The sequence below is a fragment of the Colobus angolensis genome, unplaced genomic scaffold (assembly GCF_000951035.1).
Source record: "Colobus angolensis palliatus isolate OR3802 unplaced genomic scaffold, Cang.pa_1.0 Scaffold142, whole genome shotgun sequence".
In the NCBI taxonomy this organism is placed as follows: domain Eukaryota; kingdom Metazoa; phylum Chordata; class Mammalia; order Primates; family Cercopithecidae; genus Colobus; species Colobus angolensis.
The window spans coordinates 4,112,471-4,121,730 of record NW_012114511.1 but is presented as its reverse complement, the minus strand read 5'-3'; the positions used below and the strand labels follow the sequence as shown (position 1 = coordinate 4,121,730).

General features: G+C 38.6%; 1 protein-coding gene across 3 annotated transcripts in view; it reads right to left on the bottom strand.

Moving 5' to 3' along the window:
• The window catches only part of CTNNA1 (catenin (cadherin-associated protein), alpha 1, 102kDa), a 162,039-nt gene that overhangs the window by 121,586 nt on the left and 31,193 nt on the right, over nt 1–9,260 (bottom strand). For 2 of the 3 annotated variants that reach the window (XM_011935307.1, XM_011935308.1), the window contains 2 exons: nt 2,642–2,808; nt 1,975–2,094 (listed from right to left, as the gene is read on the bottom strand). In XM_011935307.1, the coding sequence (XP_011790697.1) occupies nt 1,975–2,094; nt 2,642–2,808 (287 nt within the window). The remainder of the gene's footprint in view (nt 1–1,974; nt 2,095–2,641; nt 2,809–9,260) is intronic. The other variant, XM_011935309.1, reaches the window with a different exon arrangement.

Here is a 9,260-nt window from a genome sequence, read left to right as displayed (position 1 = left end):
AGGATGGTCTTGATCTCCTGACCTTGTGATCCGCCCGTCTCGGCCTCCCAAAGTGCTGGGATTACAGGCTTGAGCCACCGCGCCCGGCCACCATGTATCATCTTAAGCACTAGAAATCCAAAACCAGGATCTCATATATACAGTTAGTCTGATCATATCTTATGACTTGAAATAAAAGTAATAAGCTATTATTCACCAATTGTCTACTGAGAAGGGCCTTCTTAGTGCCTGGCACTATATTAAATACTGTACATATATTATTTAATTGAATCCTCTCAACCCTATGGCATAGATTTTTAATATTAATGTAAATATAACCAAATGACTAAGAAGTCCCCAAAAAAGCTGTCATATATTAGACATTAATAGTATTTAGGTAGCCATGGTGGCTCATGCCGGTAATCCCAGTACTTTGGGAGGCCAAGGCAGGAGGATCTCTTGAGCCCAGGAGATCAAGACCAGCTTTGATAACATGACAAAATCCTCTATTTACAAAAAATACAAAAATTAGCCAGGTGTGGTGTCCTGTGCCTATAGTCCCAGCTATTCGGGAGGCTGAGGTAGGAGGACCACCTGAGCCTGGGGAAATGGAGGTTACATGATGGCACCACTGTACTCCAACACTGTTACCTCGGCAACAGAGTGAGACCCCCTTTTAAGTATTTACTAACAACCATCTTGTCGTAATGAAAAAAGTCTACAGCAGTCATAGCAGGTTGCCTACCCAAATCCATTCCCTACTCCCACTTCCAACCCAACTTCTCACTACCTGTCAGATCTTTTGTTGGGTGTTTTGTTGGGTGTTAAGGCTACCCCTTAAGCGAGAGCAGAAGGTGGATCTGGATTACTCTGAGTCAGGCAGACTCCCTTCCTCTTGCCAGGGATAACTGAGGAATAGGCATGTTGCACAATTCAGATTTAGGGTAAGTCTGCTAGGAGCTTCTAGATTGTTTGCTTATAAAGAGAGACATATGGAAGAAACAGTCCTTTTTGTTCTCACTGGACATATTATGTGCAAATGTCATGCACAGAGCCTCTGCAGTCACCCAGTGCCAGGCACACTGAAGACGGCAGTGATGAAAAATATCAAGAACCTGGATCCTTGATGATACTGCAAAGCCCTTATATTTAACAACCCTGAAGTCACTTAGCCTAACTCAGGACTTACAGTCACTGAGAAAATAAATCCCCCCTTTTCAAGCAGTTTAGAAGCTGGGTTTTCTGCAAACTCCAGTGCAAAGTATCCTAACTGATAAAGGTATTAGCTAACAACAACAATTCTTCCTCTTGGGGCTTGTTTTAAAATAAGAATTTAAACCATAAGCGTGATCAGGACTATGAAAGGTGTAAGAAGACGGATAGCAATATATGGATCTTCTTTGAAGAATGTACACCTGAAATACACAGCGTCCAACAGCAAGGGCATAGGAAAGGTTTCAAAGCACCCCAACAGTGAAAATGCCAAAGGGTCAAAGGGCTACTGGAGCTTGGAAAAGTAACACTGACCCTCATGCCACACAATGGAAACTACTAATAACAGTAAGAAACAGTTAAAAAGTAACAAGACACGGAGCTAGTGGGACAAGGTATGGAGATACTTTCTGATACAGAGACAATTCCAGTATATTTAAATGGATTAAGGTTTATTAAAAACCTGAACAAAACTGCACCACTAACTCAGGTTAATCCTTAAATACACAAAGACCTATTACCTCTCCAGACACTACCTTCATCACAAGTTGTCAAGCTACTTAAGATAAAATGTTCACAAGAATTAAAACAGGAACGTAACATGAATGTAATGTAATTATAACTTAACAGTACAATACTGAAAAGACACCTTAGTTTAAATGTTTTAATGAAACTATATTGGCGAAGGTAGGTAATGGTACTTTCAGAAAACACAAAGAATGAGTTTTTCCCTCTAGACAGTAAAATAAACAACTTTAATATATCCCCAAATCATGACTGTACCTGTTGTCTTTTGGCTGCCATAATGTTCAGCTTATCCACTTCAGGTTTTAGGGCTTTATACTGGATTCCTAAGTCTTGTTCATTGCCAGCATTCCTCAACTTCAAGATACCATCTTCCACCTATGGAAAAAAAAAAAAAAAGACCCCAAAAACCAAAAGTTCTGAATGTAAGTCTGTAAATAAAGATGGCATCCTAGAAATTTTCATTCCTGTTAACAGCTACTCAAAAAGCAATCCAAACTTAGCACTCTTGAGTTTGCATGGTCCTCTAATGTTTAAACAGCAATTACACAGGAGCTTCATAGTGGGAAAGACACTAATACTGGCCTCTACCTTAAAGTACAAAATTTAATGCATCTTGGTTTTCTCAGCTCCGGAACTCTGCTAGTACAAGGAAAGATTTAATCATTACTGGAAAAAGGGAAGGAGTCAAAACAGTATCTTTGCTACAAGTTCTTCATTTTAGACAACACTGGCTCACAACAGAACCAGGATGATACATAGTTGGAATAGAGGAGTAAGTGCAAATTAAACAAAAACATCTCTGGTCCATTGAGATAAACCAAATTCAAAACCAAACTAAATCCTAAGGAATGCTGAACTAAGGAAGGCCAGTAGCAATCTTCCTGTGATAGAACAAATTATAGACATAGGCCTGTATACTTACAACTTTCAGCTGAACAAGTAATTTGTAGACATCTGCCATGTCAGCCAAAATCAGCAAGCGGGTAACAGCAGAGAGCAAAGCTCGAGCTGCCCGAACCATGTTGCCTCGCTTCACAGAAGAGCAGGGATCATCTGCGAACTCTCCCGCAGCAGTCTTCATCAAATCACCTGTTTTACAGAATGAAAAACAAACTAAGCAACAATGAACTCAAATAACTGATCTGAACTCAAATAACTGATCTACATTTTAAAAAATATAAAAATAATCCAATCTTTGTATATTTCATGCACAAATTTAGTTTAAGAGTTTTCATTTTTGTTGTTGTTTGCTGTTCCTTTGTTTTATAGCTATCACTTACAAAAGCACCTTCATATATTGCTGGTGAAAGCAAAATATCTGGAAAGTGACTCGGTACTATATATTAAGAGGCTTAAAAATATTTCCCTTTGATCTAATAACGCTCCTTTCCAAAAAACGGCATTATATGTATCAAAAAAAAAAGAAAAATTCAAGATTTGAACGGGAGAAAAAAAGCATATCTAATGCAATCTACTCTCACATCCACAGAATACAGAAACAGGGCAACAATTATGCAGAACCACCACACTTCATTAATCATCCCAACTATGCAACGTGTACAGCCATAACAGAGACTCAGCGGTATGTGAAAATAAGAGTTCAGCCACTGATTCATTCCTTTCCTTCGCAGAACACTACCGAAAGCTCAAATGCTCAACAATAAGCATCTAGTTAAGTAAATTATGGTGTAGCCTACAAATGACTATTATGAAAATATTTATATATATGAAAAATGTTAAGCAGAAACAAATGAAATTATAAATGTATGTTTCTTTTTAAATACAGAGGAAAGACTGGAGTCAAAAGGCAAATAATAGTTATCACTGGGTTACACACTGCCTCTTTACATATTTGGTACCTATAAAAAGTTTCTATAATGAAGAGGTACTGTATCTACAATTTTTTTAAAACTAGCTAAAAACATATAAAACAGATTTTACTATAGTTAACAGGAATATCCAACTTATACAATCCTGAGCTCAAGAATTTATTTATAGCCTGGGCATGGTGGCTCACACTAGCAATCCCAGTGCTTTGTGAGGCCGAGGCAGGAGGATCTCTTTAGCCCATGCGTTTGAGGTTGCAGTGAGCCATGATTGCACCACTGCACTCTAGCCTGGGTGACAGAACAAGACCGTGTCTCTTAAAAAAAAAAAAAAAATTAAGAATTTATAACATTTCCTAGAAACTTGTGGAACTTACACTTTCTGTCATTTGTGTCTATTAAAATTATTTACGGTGCCCACTGTCACTCTTTTCTTATAGCTATAAAGGGCCAGTGTTGTGTCTTGTCCACTGGTTATACAAATAGGGCCTGTATGGAGACTATCTTTGGAATCTTGGAAAAGCAATTACTCCCTCCTCCTTTGGCTGAGCAAGCCCACTTCAGTTCACATTAAAGTCTAAAAGCCATTCACTCTCTCATGTCTTCCATGAATTTTTTTTAAGGCACTTTCAAGAAGTCTAGCTATTTCTCAACAGACCTATCAAATTTCTCCTAGCTATCATCATTGGATGCACAACACGAGCAGAAGAGGGGAAAAAAAAATTGCCTCACATGCATATATTAATTAGGCTTAGAAGCACTGTATAATTCTAAGAGTAAAGAAAAGCTCCACCTATTTGTCAGGCCAGAAAAACTTCCAATGAATTACACAGTTAAAAGGCTTTCCTGGATCTAACACAGTCTTCTCTCTTATATCTTCAGGAAGATACAGACATATGTCAATCATTATGTGGATTCGTAACATTAATGCTGATATCTTATGGTATTTTAAAAGATGGAGCTCATTCATTCTTTTATTTGATCAACAAATGTTTGAGCACCCATCACACGTCAAGGGCTGTGCCCTACTGGAGCTCTATGGAGGGAGGGAGACAAAAAATTAACAGCCAGTTAAGACAAAGCATCTGGTCTCGAAGGGTTCACAAATTATAGAGTATTACAATGCACCCAAAATTAAATAGCCTTGTGAACAAGGTGCTATGGAAATATGCTGAAGAAAACTATTACTCAGGGAAGAATTTCTCTGCAAATCCTTGCAGAAAGAGATATTTGCCTTAAAAAAATGTCAATACTGTCTTAGGCCAGGAGTGGTGGCTCAAACCTGTAATCCCAGCACTTTGGGAGGCCGAGGTGGGTGCATCACCCGAGGTCAGAAGTTTGAGACCAGCCCAGCCAACATGATGAAACTCCGTCTCTACTAAAAAAATACCAAAAAAAGCCAGGTGTGGGGGCGGGCACCTGTAATCGCAGCTACTCGGGAGGCTGAGGCACGAAAATCGCTTGAACCTGGGAGGCGGAGGTTGCAGTGAACTGAGAATGCACCATTGTACTCCAGCCTGAGCAACAAGAGCAAAACTCCATCTCAAAAAAAATATATATATATATATGTGTATGTGTGTGTGTGTGTGTGTGTGTATATATATATACACACACACACTGTCTTAAACATTATTACCAAACAAGAGAAGAAGCAAGAGATGTTGACCCTATATAATAAGCAGAACTTCACCTAATTTAGCACTTGCTACAAACTAAAAACAAACAAATCCACTTTCAAAACACAAAGCTGAACATACCATCCCTGCCTTCAAATAACTTACCCAGAAAAGATGGATCTGACCACTAAGAAATTATGTGGCATTTTAACATACAAGCTACAAGAAAGAAAACACAAGGTGTCATGGGAATTCAAAGGAGGAAGCACTAACAACCAGTTTGGGGAAGAAATGAAATGCCAGCAACAGCTTTATTGAAGGCATCGTACTCTGAAATGAACCCATCCCTCAAAGGAGAGGAAGGATGTAGGCAGCAGAGTTAAGGGAGTTACCACCTTAAGCAGAAGGAACAGTAACACAATAATGTCCAACACTGGCTGGGTGCAGTGGCTCACACCTATAATCCCAGCACTCTGGGAGGCTGAGGCTGATGGATCACTTGAGGTCAGGAGTTCAAGACCCGGGTGGCCAACATGGTGAAACCCCATCTCTACTAAAAATGCAAAGACATGGTGGCAGGAGCCTGTAATCCTTACTCGGGAGGCTGAGGCAGGAGAATCACTTGAACCCAGGAGGCGGAGGTTGCAGTGAGCCGAGATTGCACCACTGCACTCTAGCCTGGGCAACAAAGAGAGAGAGTCTGTCTCAAAAAAAAAAAAAAAATCCAACATTTATTTAAATATCTACTCTATGGCACTACACGTATCTTTAAAATTCTGTTACCCATCTAGAAAGTAAGTGGTATTAATCTTTGCTTATAAATAATACAACTAAAGCTTATACAGATTAACTAACTTAATCCCTGCCACCTTAACTAGTAAATGGCAGAGCTGGGATTTGTAATGCCAATATTTATGCTCTTTGTAGAACCACTTATGCTGAGGTATACAATAAGAAGGCTTATATATATTAATACATAATTCATATATTAATTAGGCTTAGAGGCATAATATCTAGTTTGAATTATCTAGTCTGAGGAGTAAGGGATATGTTTAGAAGAAGCAGAAGATGGGAGTAGAAAGGCCATAGACAAACAGAATTCAATTCCCTCAGCCAGAGGGAAGTCAAAGTACACAGGATTAACCTGTCTAAAGTACATACAATAAACCTAACCAGAGACATGGATCAGAAAGCTACAGTGAGAGCCCAGAAAAGAGTGGTAGTAAATTACAAAGGCAGGGGTCAAAAGATCTGATCACCTTTGATTAAGCACAGTAGATTCTTTAAAGGTTGCAAGCATAAGGCCTTTCTGAGTGGGAGAAGAAAGCCAGAGCTGTATGAAAACACATGAGTTGGGAAAGATTTAGGAAAAAAAAAAAGTTAGGACCCTCAAGACTGTGGACCTCGGAATAAGGAGAGGAAGATTCTGTAATAAAAGAAACAGAATAAAGAGAACCAAGACTGTCAAAAACGAGAAGGCCAGACTTGTAAAAGAAAACTAGTTGACTATAAAACTAGTCAACTAGTCAACTAGAAAACTAGTCAACTATAACTGAGAGCCCAGAAATATATTCTGATTTTAACAAGAGTGCCAATAATATTCAATGAAGAATGATCTTGTCTACAAATGGTGCTAAGACAAGTGTAATATGCAAAAGAATTAAGTTGGACCCCTATCTCACACCATATGCTTATAAAATTGATCAAAACCTAAATGTTATAACTAAAATTATAAAACACTTAGAAGATAACACTTCATGACCTCTGATTCACAATGGTTTCTTAGCTATGACACCAAAAGTACAAACAACAGAACAAAAAACAGGTAAGGTGGACATCATAAAAAAATTTAAAATTTTGTGCTTCAAAGAACACTACCAAGAAAGTAAAAAGACAACCCACAAATGGAAGAAATTTTCTGCAAAGTATATATAAGGATCTAGTATACAGAATATATAAAGAACTCTTACACTAAATATACATATTTTTTTAAGTTGGCTGCAGTGGCATGTGTTTGCAGTCCTAGCTACTTGAGAGGCTGAAGCAGGAGAACTGCTTGAGCCCAAAAGTTAGCATCTAGCCTGGGCAACATAGCAAGACCTGGCTTCTTTAAAAACAAACAAACAAAAATAGACAAATAATCCAACTTAAAATAGGCAAAGGATTTAAACAGGTGCCCATCTGAAGATTTAGAAATGGCCAGTAAGCACATGAAAAGCATGATGCTCAACCTCATTAGTCATCAAGTAATACAAATCAAAACCACACAAAGATATCACCTCATACCTAGTAGGATGCCTATCATAAAAAGGGCAGATAATACCAAATGGCAAGAATATGGGGAAATTAGAACTCTCATATCCCAATGTTGGGAATGTAAAAAGGTGTATCTGCTTTGGAAAACAATCTGGCAGTTCCTTAAGGGGTTAAATGTTGAATTATCATATGACTCAGTAATTCCACCGCTAGGTGGATATGGTTTGGATCTGTGTCCCTGTTCACATCTCATGTCAAACTGTAATTCTCATTGTTGGAGGTGGGACCTGGTGGGAGGTAAGTGGATCACAGGAACAGTTTCTCATGAATGGGTTAGTACCAACCTCTTGGTGCTGTTCTTGTGATAGTGAATGAGTTCTAACGAGATCTGATTGTTTAAAGGTGTGTGACACCTCTCCCATCCCCTTTCTTGCTCCTCCTCCTGCCATGTTAGATGCCTAGTTTCCCATTTGCCTTCCACCATGATTGGAAGCTTCCTGAGGTCACCCCAGAAGGAGATGCCACTATGCTTCCTGTACAGCCTGCAGAACCTTGAGCCAATTAAATCTCTTCTCTTTATAAATTAACCAGTCTCCGGTATTTCTTTATAGCTATGTGAGAACAGACTAATATAAGTTGGTGCAAAAATAATTGCAGTTTTCACCATTACTTTTTTTTTAATGGCCAAAACCACAACTACTTTTGCACCAACCTAATACATAGCTACACAACTAAAAACCTGTACGTGAATGCTCACGGTGTCACTAATCATAATAGCTGAAAAGCAAAAAGAAACCAAACACCTACCAACTGAAAAACAAACATACAAAATGTGGCATTATCCAGTATTTAGCAGTAAGAAAAAATGAAGTGCTGATACATGTGCAACATGGATGAACTTTCAAAACATACGTTCAGTGAAAGAATGCTGTATTGTTCCATTTATATAAAATTGCCATTTGCCACAATAGGCAAATCCATAGAGACAGAAGGTAATGTTTGCTGGGCAATGGGAAGGAGGTAAGAAGAATCAGGACTAACTTGTAACAGGTAAAACCAGGTTTCTTTCTGGGATGATGAAAATGTCTGAAATTACACAGTGGTGATGGCTGCACAACCTAATGAATATACTAAAAACCACTGAATTGTGCACTTTAAAACAGTGAATTTTATGTATGTGAGTTATAGCTCAATAAACAAAAAGGAAAAAAAAAACTATTGAATGCAGTAACATGAAAGAGCACAGGCTCTGGAGCTGGATATAGGCTGAAGTTTTGGCTTTGCCACTTGCCAGCTATGCAACTAGACTTTATGAGCCTGTTTCCTCTTCTGTACAACATGTAGAATACCTGCTGTGAGTGTCAATTAAAATACCTTGGAAAATGCCTAGTTCAGTGCCTTGCAGCACTAGGAGACAAAATAGGGTTGGTAGAAAGGATTGATATTAGGTAAAACAAGCTCAGAAGACAGAGAAAAGGTCTTCATTGTGTTTCATCAGTATTCACCTATTCAACAGCAACCTTCAAGAGCATTCATGCCTCTTTCAAAACATGCTTACTGATCACCTTCTATGAGCCAGGCACTATTCTAAATGCTCCAGGAAATGAACCAACCAGGCCAGGAAAAAATCCCAGGCTCCAGAGAACTTACAGTCTAGTGGAAGAGAAAGGCAATAAACAATAGTACTGGGTTAGGGTCGGGGGCAATGACAGAAAGGAGGACAGAGAAAAGGGATGTAAGGTACAATTTAAAATAGCGGGATCAAGGTAGGCCTCCTTGAAAAAATACCATTTGATTTGAAGACAGTCTTGACAAAGGACTCACAGGAATAATGTGGCTATCT